The 13,387-nt window shown below is 35.8% G+C and overlaps 1 protein-coding gene across 11 annotated transcripts in view; it reads right to left on the bottom strand.

The window, feature by feature from the left end:
• Positions 1–4,108: 4,108 nt before the first annotated feature.
• LOC134528247 (uncharacterized) overlaps positions 4,109–13,387 on the bottom strand; it is a 29,961-nt gene continuing 20,682 nt past the window's right edge. For 6 of the 11 annotated variants that reach the window (XM_063361693.1, XM_063361690.1, XM_063361691.1 and 3 more), the window contains 5 exons: positions 12,963–13,058; positions 11,354–11,472; positions 9,450–9,544; positions 7,109–7,283; positions 4,109–4,258 (listed from right to left, as the gene is read on the bottom strand). In XM_063361693.1, the coding sequence (XP_063217763.1) occupies positions 4,187–4,258; positions 7,109–7,283; positions 9,450–9,544; positions 11,354–11,472; positions 12,963–13,058 (557 nt within the window). In that variant the 3' untranslated portion in view covers positions 4,109–4,186. The remainder of the gene's footprint in view (positions 4,259–7,108; positions 7,284–9,449; positions 9,545–11,353; positions 11,473–12,962; positions 13,059–13,387) is intronic. The other 5 variants (XM_063361696.1, XM_063361698.1, XM_063361699.1 and 2 more) reach the window with 2 other exon arrangements.

Raw genomic sequence — 13,387 nt, 5'->3', positions numbered from 1 at the left:
GAAACTGGAAAACATCATTAATAACGCCAAGTCAGTGGGTGCCGTGTCAGCAAGTCTGATCCCGCGGGCTCTAAATATTCACGAAGCAGATGCATTGATTTCAAATTACAAGCAGGCAAGTCAGCGATCTTTAAGGGTAATGTTAGGAAAAGTGGTAACTCAGATTTAGCGTTATTTTTAGCATCGCTACCAGATGAAGAGTGGTGAATTTCACATCACAAGGGCTTTGTCCAACTAGATTGTGATAAAATATCTTTCTAGCCAAACTGCTGAAAGGTTTGTGGAATATATAAACCAAATGTGAAAGTTTGAATGTAACGGTATCACGCAGAAACTCCCAACTTCAATGATATTGTGTGTCAATGTAATCAAGGTTATAAATTAACATACTGCATAATTTTGTCCTAAAAACTGAACATCAAAATCAAGCAAAAATGCTAGTACCATAATACTTTTTTTCTGTTAACTATTTAAGCCAAAGAGAAACTGAACATCTGCAAATACTTGACTACTATTTGGTTATTTAGTTGTTGGAAGGAACATTAGCTTACAAACAGAAAGTGTAATTCAATTTTTTGTGAAACACTGCTAATACAACTAGAATACAAATTATGTTACTGTTTAAATAATGAGTTACATTTACATGTTCAAACATTATGAAAGAAGATACAGAGGAAAAAATGTCTACTTTATTACAAAGCTGGGAGTCGTAAAAGTAAAGTCATGCTCAATTCAGTGTTAATGTACATACCACATGGTCCCGAATATGTCGGCTTGCATGTAATTCAACCGATTGCTTTTCAGTTTAAACTTTGGGTAAAATAATTAAGGAAAATATTTTATGATTTTATTTTCAGGACAATTTTGTTTTTAAAACAGAAGGTTTTGGTGTTATTGTTTTTATTTTTATATTATGTCTTAATTCATTAAAAAGAAGTCCTTTTCAACAAATATGAAACAGTTTTGGTGAAATAGTACGTACTAAGAAACATTTTAGTCACATTTTGATTGACACCTGATGCACTTTACAGTAAAATCATTAGTAAGAAGAATGTCTATAACAGAACTACAAAGAAAAATAATAATAAATCTGCAAATATTTGTGAGTTTGAAGCATGTGCCATCATTTATGTAAAAAAAAGTGTTACTAATGTAAGAAATGCATGACCAAACAATATAGTATTAATTTTTTTCAATCCATTTAGGTCATAAATACTGGTAAAATATTCATGCTAAATAAATTACTTATACTGAATTTACTATGATGAAAAGATTAAATTGTAATTTGAGATAAATTTTGTTAAATTTCTGATTGATTTAATGTTTTTAGTTAACATTTCGGTGCTAAATGGTGTATTAACTTGTATTTTGATGTTATATGTTGTATTGACAAGCTTTGCGTTGTTATTTTGGTATCATCACAATTCACTGTATAATCTTGTCCCTACTAAAAAAAGTACTTCTTGGGAACCTGCTAGCAACATGATTACACATCTTTAAACATAGTGTATTCGCAAATTATTTTACAAGTGAGTTTTGCACTTAAAAATTACTAAAATATTTCTTTAAATGAAATTTTTAAACTTAAAACTTGGAGTAACAAATTAACAATCACAGTCTTCACGATCATTATAGCCATGACTGCAGCTCATACTATCTTCACTGCTGGTTGATCTTTCTTCTCTGCTGGCAACTACGTACTACTGACGAACAAACAGCTTGCAAACTCATCAATTTGTTCATTACAAATGTGTTCAAGAGTTTTTGCACCTTTGCAAAATTTAAGAAGAAATTTCCGACATGTAGGGTTAAAATAGACGTGTTTTTAAAGTATACTACACACACACACATAATACTGTATGTATTATGTATGTAAGTGAGTCTATGTTTGTAATTTGCGGCTGTTCTATTTACTTACTTACTTAAGAAATGGAATAAAATCAAAGGTTTAATTGATTTTTCTACTAAGTTAAGTTTTATTCCAGTTTAATGTTTTTATATTCAACTTTGTGTTTTTCCAGCTAGGTCAGCTAAGGACTGCTTTGATTATATACACTAACCGAACTAAAATATCACACATGTTTCCCAAGTTTCTGGTTATCTGAATTTTTAATTTTTAAGTTTGGTATTTTTTATTTTTAAGTAATAAGTAATGCTATTTGTTATAATAGGTCACATTGAAGAATAAAATATGGGAAAAAAGAAAAGCTACTGATGAAAAGTCTGTGGTCTTTTGTATACTATATAAAATTCATTTTTGCCATCTATGGAGTCCCCTTTTCCGAAAACAATCCTGGTGTGGCCAGCAGGCCACATTTATATTATTTTATTTTAGCTTTTCTGATTTTACTGATTTATTTCCATTTTAATTTACCCTTTTTAATCTGTAAAAGTCAGTCGCTGTATTTTTCTTTAACTATTTAATTATTATATTGTGATTAGTTCTTTTATTGGTTACTCTATATTTGGTTTCTTTCAAGTTTCTTAAATACTTTATATATCGATTTTGTTTCTATGGCCGGCTACTGGGAGCGGTAACTTCGCTTTGGCGGCTGACGTCAGCAGCGCCTGAGTGCCGGCGGAGGGGTGGGCTGCGAGTCGCCGCGTGCGGACGTGCGGAGGAGCTCCGCCGCGAGACGAGTGTAAAACGCTTCGACTCTGCACCGGGCAGTCCATGCCGGGATCAGCATGCATGGGGCCGTGCCTTGAACGGGTGCATAACGAGCTGCCACGCTACTGAAAGCTACGATAAGGTAGAAGAGGCGACTCGTAGTATTTGTTTTCTGGATTTGGGACAAAAATGAATTTTCGTAAGAAGTATACTTTTGGAACGAGCTCCCATCTATGAAGCACTATTACATTTGGCATGTGCTGATTAGACATACTTGTGTGATATTCTGAACATAAACGAGTCTACGCTCCCTATTATTACGTTGAATAACGTTAAGTGGTGCCACAATTTTGTATGACTTTACATCAAGATTAATTGGGATTTAAACTTTGATTTTGCATGTCCGTTTGTCCACGGAACTAAATATTTTGAGTGTCGCCCCCCAGCGTATACTGTGGCAATATCCGCCGCTTTTGACTGCACTGTCATTTTATTCGTGAAGGTCATGGCAATCAGCTGTTCGTCTATAACCAGGAAGACGAGAAACCGTGTACTTGCGTGTGCAAACATTTAAATCCGACCCCAGTAGGACACATAAATCTTTTGTAATTTATATATATATATACATATACACACACACACACACACACATATATATATATATATATATATATATATATATATATGTGTGTGTGTGTGTGTGTGTGTGTGTGTGCGTGTGCGTGTGTGTGTGTGTGTGTGTGTGTGTGTGTGTTTTATTTATTCATATGGTATCACTAGGTATTCATTTTGTAATCAGTGCTGACTTATAATGCTCAATGAGTTTCTATTATCTTTACACTTTGGAAAGTGTTATATTAGAAGCAAGTAACTGTCATAAACGTATATCTACAATATTATATGAAGTTTCGAGATGAATTTGGATTCAGAAAAACTCTGCTTATTTGTACTCTGCGTTTTCATTATTTTTTGCCAAAGACTAGCCTTTAATTTGTCTGAATATAGTTCTATTTTTGGCTTGACCACTTGGGTAGATTTTCTGGAGCTGTTTACGTATTTTAAGTATTCCGTTTTTTTATTTGTAGTTACCCAGGGTGTGTCGGGGACGCAACCCCCCTCCCTTTTTGGGCGGAAGGCAGGTTACACTGGGTACACCTATGATGCCAATTTCTTATTTTTTAAATTTTTTTTATTTTTACTTTAAAATACTATTGTATCTGCTGCACAGTACAATTGTTCCCGAGAAAATTATTTTCAATCTTATGTACATATTTTCAAAATCAAAATTTATTTTGGTGGTTCTACAGCTTTGCATCACAATAAATACCATTTTCTTCTTTATTTTAATGTTTTATGAAAGGTTACACAGTACGAAACAATTACCAATTTTTTACTATCTGATCAAAAAATTTCTGCATAAAGAACATAAATATTCAGTTCTTAACCAACATTTGAATAAGTTAACTCATAACATTCTTCAAAGCCAATAAAACCACATTAAAATGAACTGCAATTTAATATCATTCAATCACGAAAACAAATTTGTAGGTTTTTATAATCTATGAGACAAGGATATTACTTAGACTTCTCAGGAGTGAAACTTTTTGGGTAGAAGTATGAAGTGGAAACTCGAAATATAGAGTCCTTCTGAAAAAAGCAAAAAAAAAAGTAGTAAAATAAATTAATACTAAGACTAACACCTTAATCTTATGAATGATTAAAATGCCCCTGCTATAGCAGATGTATCGTGCATAGGCCCAAGGCATGTGTAAAAATAGATGATTTTAACTTATCTATAAAACATGGATGCAGCAAATGTCTAGCTAAGACTAGCATTAGATGGAAAAAGAATAAAAATAAAAGTGAGTGAGACTTTCGGTACTTGCAAGTGATGAGCAAATTCATGTGTTCTCATGTTACAAATACACATACATAATATGAAACTCGGACACAAAATTTAACATAGAATTCTTTAAAATAATGCCGAGTGTAATAAATATACACAAATTTTATTTTCAAATACATTTCTTGACATGAATCAAACCTAGTTTCCACACCCACCGCTAGAATTCGCTGCCGGAGCAGCTATGTTGACTATTGAATCATTTGTTTTGCAGAGCAAAATTTTAATCAATAAAATTACACGGCTCCAATAAAAGCAAAAAAGACTTGAAAAAATATAAAACCTTGGCTTTGGATCTGATTTTCAACAAGTAATTTTATTAAAATTTTGCTCATCTTCTTAAAATTCATTACACAGTTAATACTGTAAAGTTTCACTTTGTCATTGTGAACTTTGGTTTGTGCCATCCGCCACAGGTGGCAGCACTGTGGTTGTTAAACATTTTGTTCCTTGACTTCCGTCGCAATCACAAAATCACTCCCACCAAATTCCGTATACTGAGAGCTAAGATGTTGCACATCAATATTTCAGTCTGTGTGATTATACACTCAATAGTACAGCCCCAACTTTTCCTCTGAAGCTTATTTACTTCTTCTTCATGTTGATGGATTGACTACAGTTATCTTCACTTGCCCTTGAAGACTCCACCCAGTTGTAAACAAGGCAAAGAAGTGGTTATTCAGTCATGTGTAATCCGCCAAAAAAGATACCTTTTTTATTGACAAATGAGCTTTCTAAAAAGGCTTTAGTATGCATGGGCTTGTTGAGTCCATTCTGAAGTGAAATGAATCCACAATATAATTGTGGCTCTTCTGATCGATTTTAAGCATACCCAGTGTATTCTAGGTGCAATGTGGAACCTACATTTCTTGTTTGTGTTTTGGGACTGAAGGAAATTTACTTTCAGTTTGTGAAAAAGGTATGAACCAGAAAAGTATAATCAAAAGTGTTTATAATTTTCTTTAAATAGTGATAATAGAAAAAAACCTGAAAAGTTAAAAAAAAATTATTATACTGACACAAACATAGGTTTATTTAATTTTTAAAGGCCAGTTTGAGAATTTTATTTTAAGTTTTCATATTTTTTTCATTCATCACTATGTACCACCATTTTTTTTTTTTGGCTACACTCCTAAGGAGTTTAGCCAAAAAAATGTTGAGGTGGTGGTGGTATTATTGAAGCGTATGGCCAAAAACAATGTGCATTTTATGTTTGATCAAAATAATTTATTTTATTCCAGTGAGTGGCTATTTCACATGCCTTGCACCTAAGCATTCCATGCTTAATTAATTTCTTCTAAGGGTAGGATCCAGACGCAGCATACTTTTCCTAGTGGAGGAAATGTGGCAGGCCATGACAACAGCCAACAAACAGGTTTTCTCAGGGTGCTTCCATTCCCTTCCCCCTCTGCCCTTCCATGGATTCAAAAGAGATTCCTTTCACATTTGGTTGACCCCTCACAATCGACAAGAATTCAAACTCTATTTGATTTGCATTCACCCCTTTTACCCATGCCTCATGGAGCCCTGAATAAACCTATAGTCATTATGATATAGGCTGATTCTTGTTATTTCCACAAGGCCCTCATTGGCTTACGATTTGCCACCGTAACTCCCTAACTGTGGCTGGTGTAAACTTTGACACTTGCATTTGTTTACGAATGTTTCTCCAGAAGACAAGCTTTTTTTTATTTATTTATAATCCATTAAACATAAAAAGTAATTTGGAACAAGTCATATTTAAATGCACTGCTCTCAAAATATCAGATAATCTGGTCCCGCCTAATCAGGGTTGTATCTGTGCTGGTGATGCGGGATGACAAGTACGACGCTCGCTAGTGCTTCTAGCATGGTATCTTCTCTAAGCACAAGGCTGTGGACTGATACGCAGTCTTTATGCCATGCATAGATAACCGAGAGATTTGAGTAGTAACCAATACATTATGTGGCATGCAAATGAGGATAAAGGTGTAACACAGGTACAGGTCCTTTCGGTGATTTCAAGATTCTGTACTGGCTACCGGGAATTCCATGTCTAAGTATTATTCGGTAAAACACGTTTTTAGCCATTTTCGCTCTCCTGAAAAATACAGTTTTTCTTTTTTGTAGACAGACACCACTGAAATCTTGAGCAGTTTTCAAATGGTGAGGTATTTGCCTGAAGCTCTGCACACCGTATGTGTGTCCCAGGTCAGTGGCGTAGCCAGGATTTGTGTATGGGGGGTGTTATGGAGCATTCCCCCCCCCCCCCCCCCCCGGTATTAAAGTGGGGGGTCCGGGGAAATTTGGATTTCAAGGTGTAAAATAGTGCTATTAGAGCAGTTTTCGGTACTTAAATTTAAATATTGTAATGGTAAAAATTGTATTAATTTTTAATATGAAATTTGTTTGAGTGATGAATAAGAAATTTAAATAAATATTTGGTGCTAAGGGGGGGGGGGGTTGGAACCCCTAAACTCCCCCCCCCTGGCTACGCCCCTGTCCCAGGTAGGTGGGGCCCCTTAACCGCAGTGAAGCCCAGACGTACAAAGTGCCTCGACATGTCACAACCTCGACAGCACCCCGAATGAACCGCTCGGTGGCCCCGGACGCACCTGGTCGACCATACAGGTGCCGTCTCCGCGGTACCGCTGGCAGTTGTGGCACACCAGGAGCACCCCCGGCTTGAGCGAGCTGGGCCGCAGGGAGCACGAGGCGCAGTCCAGGATCAGCATGTCCGCGTCGTCCTTGGTCGAGCTGCAGTCCTGGTCCGGCGTCACCCCGTGGTGCCTGCGCCACATTTCCACTCCTGATCCCGCGGTCTTCACTCCGTCGCAGCCGTGCCGGGTTACGAGAGACCGGAAAAAATTCGCGGATTCATTTCGCAATGGGCTGGAATTCAAATGGTAATGCCTCGATGCTGCCTCTGCTATTGGCTCGCAACTCACCTGGAGGTGAAACACTCGACCAAAGCTGTATCGAATCACAGGCTGCTACGTTTGAGACGTCTCACAAGACAGCAGCTGGTGAATGGGTGACATTTGACCATTGTACGTAGAAATGTGGAGGTCATTGAACCCGCAAATATTTCCAGTCCCTGAGGATTATTGAACTTCAAAATATTTATAGTTGGAATAACAAAAAAGCAAGATTAATGTAGAGTACAGCAGAGTCTAGCTAATCCAGACTAGATGGGACCGGACTCATACGGATCAACAAAAGTCCGTATTAAACAGGATTGCCTTAAAATGCACATAATACAAGTTTCAGATAGATAAAACTATAAAATGTGATATTATTTTTTTTAATAACAGCTCTGTTTGTTATTCTAGCACCAAAATACAGTTTTACATTTTAAAATGTTTATAAGTATGTTTTAGTTTTCTACTATTATCACAACGCTACTTTATTATTATTTTCGATGTTGTTGGTAGTCATGTGTTTGTTTTATCATATTTTATGTTTGTGTTTTCCTATTTTCATTATTTTGACTGTCTCTGTGCTTTATGTATGATATTGTCTTTTAATTCCATGTAATATTTAAGTGCTTACCTATTAAAGGCTCTGACTGTTGGCAGAAACTCAAATAATAAATAATTATTGTTGTTACTTATTTGTTCCTCTACAGTAATCCAGATTAAATAAAGATTTACGGTACAATAAATTTGCACAATGTTCACACCAAGACGACTATTTTTGTATTTAGATTTTTACATCTTCTTGTTATAGACTGACATGTACAAAAAACACAATGTCGGGAAAAAAAACCTGCCAAGATTTTTTCTGGATTGATGTGGATCCACAGAGGTACTAAGAGGACTTTAGCCTATCCCTCCCCCCTTCTGTCACTTACTCTAGTCACTCCGGTCTCAATTTATGTTTGAGCTCTCTGTAATGATAATACTTTGTTTATAAATTGGAAAGAAAAATTAATAGTGTTCATAAGAAACTTATTCAATATTCCAAAGCATTTTTATGTTGAAATAAATAAACAGGAATTTTCTTAACTGGCATTTACTTTTTTTAGTTTCTTTACAATTGAAATCAGAAGTTTATAACACACCTGATGTGTTGTCAACTTATTTGGGAGGTAAAAATGTCAAATTTACTGATTTTCTTTTCTTTGTGATAGTTCCTTCAACTCTTACAAATTCTGGATTTGCCACTGATTTTGGAAAACAATGGAAAATCAAATGTTTATGGATGAACGGGATTTGATCCCACGTCCACCCAAATGCAATTCGGACGTCTTACCGTTGTGCAACCTCCTCAGTAAACATTATGAAAATGTGCCCTGTAGGAATATCACACATTTTAACTGCCAAGGGTGCAATCACAGACGGTAAAAAACTATGTTTGAGGTTTCAAGCTTTAGTCGAGAGCTTTTAAAACATCACGTAGCCATATTCCTTGCACCACTGCTAATCATGCAAGAATTCCTGCTGGTGTTCAAGTACTTCATCATATTAGAGCTGTGTTTCTACAATTTAAAATATCTCGCTTGACCATGTATGTAGTATCACGGGGAACATGTCTCCGTAAATTTAACACAAGCCAGGCCATCGAGGAGGGAGGGTGGGAGGGTCAAAGTCCTCAGGGCTTGGTACACTTACCAGACTTGTTTTTAAATGTTGCGAGTTTATCCTGATAGTAGGACAAAAATTAAAAATAAATTTATATTTGAATTCACTGGAAACCTACAAGATATGCGCTATGCGCAGGTCATGTTTACGGTAACAATAACATTTTCACTCTTAAGCGTTTTTTTAAATTGTGAAGGGTTTTTAAAAGGTTTGCATTAATTAATGGGGAAATAATGGGGAGGGGACCTGACAATTATTGGATCCCGGGCCCTTGGTTTTTCTCGACGGCCCTCAGTGCATGTCCATGGATTGATTCCTGCACTACACGTTTATCAAATTTTCCAAGGACACATTCATACCAGAATGATGATACCTGATAATTTTTGGCTTCCAGTGTTCGTCTACCGTCAGCGTCACCAAGTGGTAGTCGTGGTTTAGCTCCTCACCATCAGGCAACGTGAAGTCTTCCTGCAACAGTTTGGTCACACCTGCCAATGATGATAAAGTACACGCAACTTAATTGAAAAGAGCTTTAGGTAACATGGGCGTAGCCAGGATTTTTGGAAGAGTTTTAAGAACATATTTTGGATCTATCTGCTTCCCCTACCAGGGATTTTCCTCCAGAAAGGTTTTTAAACTATGTTTGCTTGAAAACTCATTTTTAGGCTGTCTGATGACCCTTCAGTGCTTCTTAGAAACCTGAAATACTTAAACAAAAATTTCACCTTATGTATTGTAGATTCGTGAACTATGTACCACCTTTGAATATATATACTGTATAGAAGTCGCGAGTGGATAGGATTTACTCTACGTTTCTCAAGAGCGTAAAATGAGCAGCTTGGGAACTTCACCGCTGCAGTGCGCTGCCGTAACGTCCTGTATCGTCTTAGTTGTTGTGTACACGTTAGAATGCAGCACTGTCGCCCGCTGTCATTCCCCGCACCCCCCCATCCATCATTCACTGCAGCTCAAGGTTGTTCAACAGGAGGGGGAAGGGGTGTTTGAAGAGTTCGGCACTTGTCCGCTAGGGACCACCACAAGTCGATGCCCTAGAGATGGTGGCGATTGCGGCGGTGAATTAACCAACTACCTCAAAACCGTATTAGAATTTTTAACCTGGGCTGGCGACTTCTATACAGTATATATATTCAAAGGTACCACTGCCTATGATTTTATGTATAAATTTGTGTTTAATGACATGTCTGCTCTGTCATTTCGCATATTCAAATGCCAAGAAGTGAGCCATATTTGACTCGTATTAAACTAGTTAATTAGTTGCTTTATTATTTGAGAAAAATAACAATAATCTGGCTCTAGAGGGACTGTGGCTCCACCCTTCCTTTCCTCGCCTACATCCTGGTTGGGCAAACAATGATTTTGATGCTCACTCCACGCGAGGTAGTCCCAGGCAGCAGTGCGGTAGTGAACGCAGAGACGCTCCTAAGGTTCTAATGGCAGGGGGATTATGTGGTGGCTTGCAGTTGCCTTCCGTCTATGCAACCAATAGACACTATTTTTTTTTTTTGGGTTGGATACAAATTTTTAATTTCTCCCTGTCCCTAAAGTCAGGGCTCAAGATGAAAATGCCTCTAAAACAGAGTTAGAAAGTTTTTGGTTTTGCCATAATAAAGTTAAATTATTTTGAGAGATCAATAATTAATAACGTATCAAATTTTAATCAACATATATATTTTTGACCCTTAACTGCTATGTATAAAAACATCTGGTCGTAAAAATTTGCAACATCGTAGGAACAGTCTTGTGACAACAATTGAAAGAAAATTTAAAAAAAGTTACATGGCGGGTGAAGCCAAATCTTTAGGGCAGCTACCATCAGCTCTATACTGTTTTATTAATGGTCTTGGGCATTCAAACACGATACCACATAATGTATTTGTTCATTGCAGATGCCTGATAAAACTGTGTTATTTTTTTCTTCCAAAATAGAATATTCAGTTATTTACCGCTCTTAATTTACGCAGATTCTTTCTAAACTTTAATTATACCTGTCACACTAAGTTTTCACAAAATTAAATGTGGGAAAAATTTAATATCTACTTTACCTATGCCTGCAAAATACACTCACTTACAGGAGTGTAAGCAGTCTGCTTTAAAATTATTTCCTTTTGATTTTTTTTTAAAGGTTTTTTTGGGGGACGGGGTAAAAATAGTCCCCAGCCCACCTGCATAGGCTGCTGTGCGCATACAACTACAAATGTAATGTTTGTAATGTTCTTAGAACATTACAAGTAAGAAGTAAGTCTGAAAATGACTCACTGGCCATTCCCCTTTGGTTGCTTTCAGCTGGTATGTAACAGGCTTGCTTTCTTCCTTTTCATCTAGCGGCTTCTCTTCTGTTTTACATAACTGCCGTAGAGGTTTTGCTGGTGTGCTATCTGCCAAAAGAAGAGTAAACAAATATTGGAACCACATTTGCCAGATTTTCCAGCACAGTATAACTTCATTAAGTCAGATCAGTTGTGATCAGAGACAATCTGTTATAACGTAAATACAGGTCTACCGTAGAATTCAGGAAATGCACAATAAGACAATGTAGTTACACAGAATACCACCTCTGTACGTCACGCATTATCATATATAGTGCCAGCAAACATGCATTGGCTGTACAGTACAAGTTAAAATAAATGTGTTAACCAATTTTAGCAATCTCTGCCTGTAATTCTTGCACAAAATGCATTTTAAGGTTTTACAATCTTTATTTGTATGTTATATCACTATCTGATTACTGTACAAGGCGATGTTGTTGTTGTTGTTGTTGTTGTTGTTTGAATTTCCTCCTAAATTGTTCAGTTAGTCTTCTCCACCCTCTCCCCCCATGCTTTTACTCAAAATATCTCACATAATTTCCTCATAAAATGACACAATAAAATCTGTAGATTAAAAGTGGATAAGCAACATTGTGATACTTCCATGCCCAAGACTTTAGTCTTACATGAATATGCAAATTTATTTTCCAATTTTAATTACTTGTAAGCTGACATCATCATTAGGAACAAGATCATATGGTGAATTGCGACAAAACCGAAATAACACTGCAAAGCAGGTCAATACAACATATAAAACCAAAATGCAAGTTAATATGCCATTTAACGCAAAAATTGAACTAAAAACATGAAATCAATCAGCAATAAGATAAAACTTAAATTACAAAAATGTAATCTTTTATCAAGGTAAATTCATTGAATTTAATTTATTTACCATGAAATTTATACCAGAATGTATGACCTAAATGGAGTAGAATAAAATTTATATTACTACATATATTGTTTAATCTTGCATCACCTACATTAGTAACACGTTTTTACGTACACATTTTTACATTAATGATGGCATATGTTTCAAACACACTTTACTTAGCTAATTTATTTTTATTTTTCTGAGTAGTTCTGTTCTAGGCATGCTTATTACTAATGATTTTACTGTATTAGTGAATCAAAAGTCAATCAAAGTGAGAATATTTTGGTGAAATAAGTATTAAGAAATATTTTAGTTTCACTGTTGTTAAATAATTCTTTTAAAAAACAAATAAAGACAATATAAAAAATAAATCTATTTTTTAAAAATAATATTGTCATAAAATTAAAAACCATAAAATCTTGACCCTACTGATCATATATGCCGGAAACAATGGTAGTCTCAGTCTGTGCTTAGTGCTAAAAAAAAAGTAGTTTAGCCAGACTTTTTTAATTTACCGTAAATATTTTTGCGACCTGCAAACTCATTTTAAAGAGCAACATCAGTCCATAAGAGCAAGGTAAAAATGCCATTATCAGGTTTAAGGCTGAAAAAAATATATATATAGAGTATATTTCCTGGAAAAAATTTTGAAAAATACAATTCTATCATTTATTGAATACACACTCACAAGTTTCATTTCTGCTTGACAATTCTATGTGTTCTGGGACAGGGCTACCAATTTCTTGAGTCTTGCAGTCAGCGATCCTCTCTTTTTGCACTTTTCCTGGACAGACGGGTCTGCTCATTGTCTTATATAAGGGCTCAATGGATTACATAAACAAACTAACCACCCTACCATGTGGTTAAACTACAGCCATAGTCATGAAACTTACAAACTTTGTAGTCCCAAGCCGTTTTAAATATCTCTCATCCAAATCATCATCTCACTTCAAATGAGTTTTCAACAGCCAGGCAAATGTGTATGAAATTATAAAGTCAGTTGAAAAATGTGCTTGTGGGCAGAAGGATGACATGATTCACAGTCATGAATTTAATATAAGTGCAGGTATTATCTTCATGCTTTTTGTCCTGTGTATTAGGGAGGGGGAAAAA

This window comes from Bacillus rossius, chromosome 1 (assembly GCF_032445375.1).
Source record: "Bacillus rossius redtenbacheri isolate Brsri chromosome 1, Brsri_v3, whole genome shotgun sequence".
NCBI classification, from domain to species: domain Eukaryota; kingdom Metazoa; phylum Arthropoda; class Insecta; order Phasmatodea; family Bacillidae; genus Bacillus; species Bacillus rossius.
This window is presented reverse-complemented; position numbering and strand designations above follow the sequence as displayed.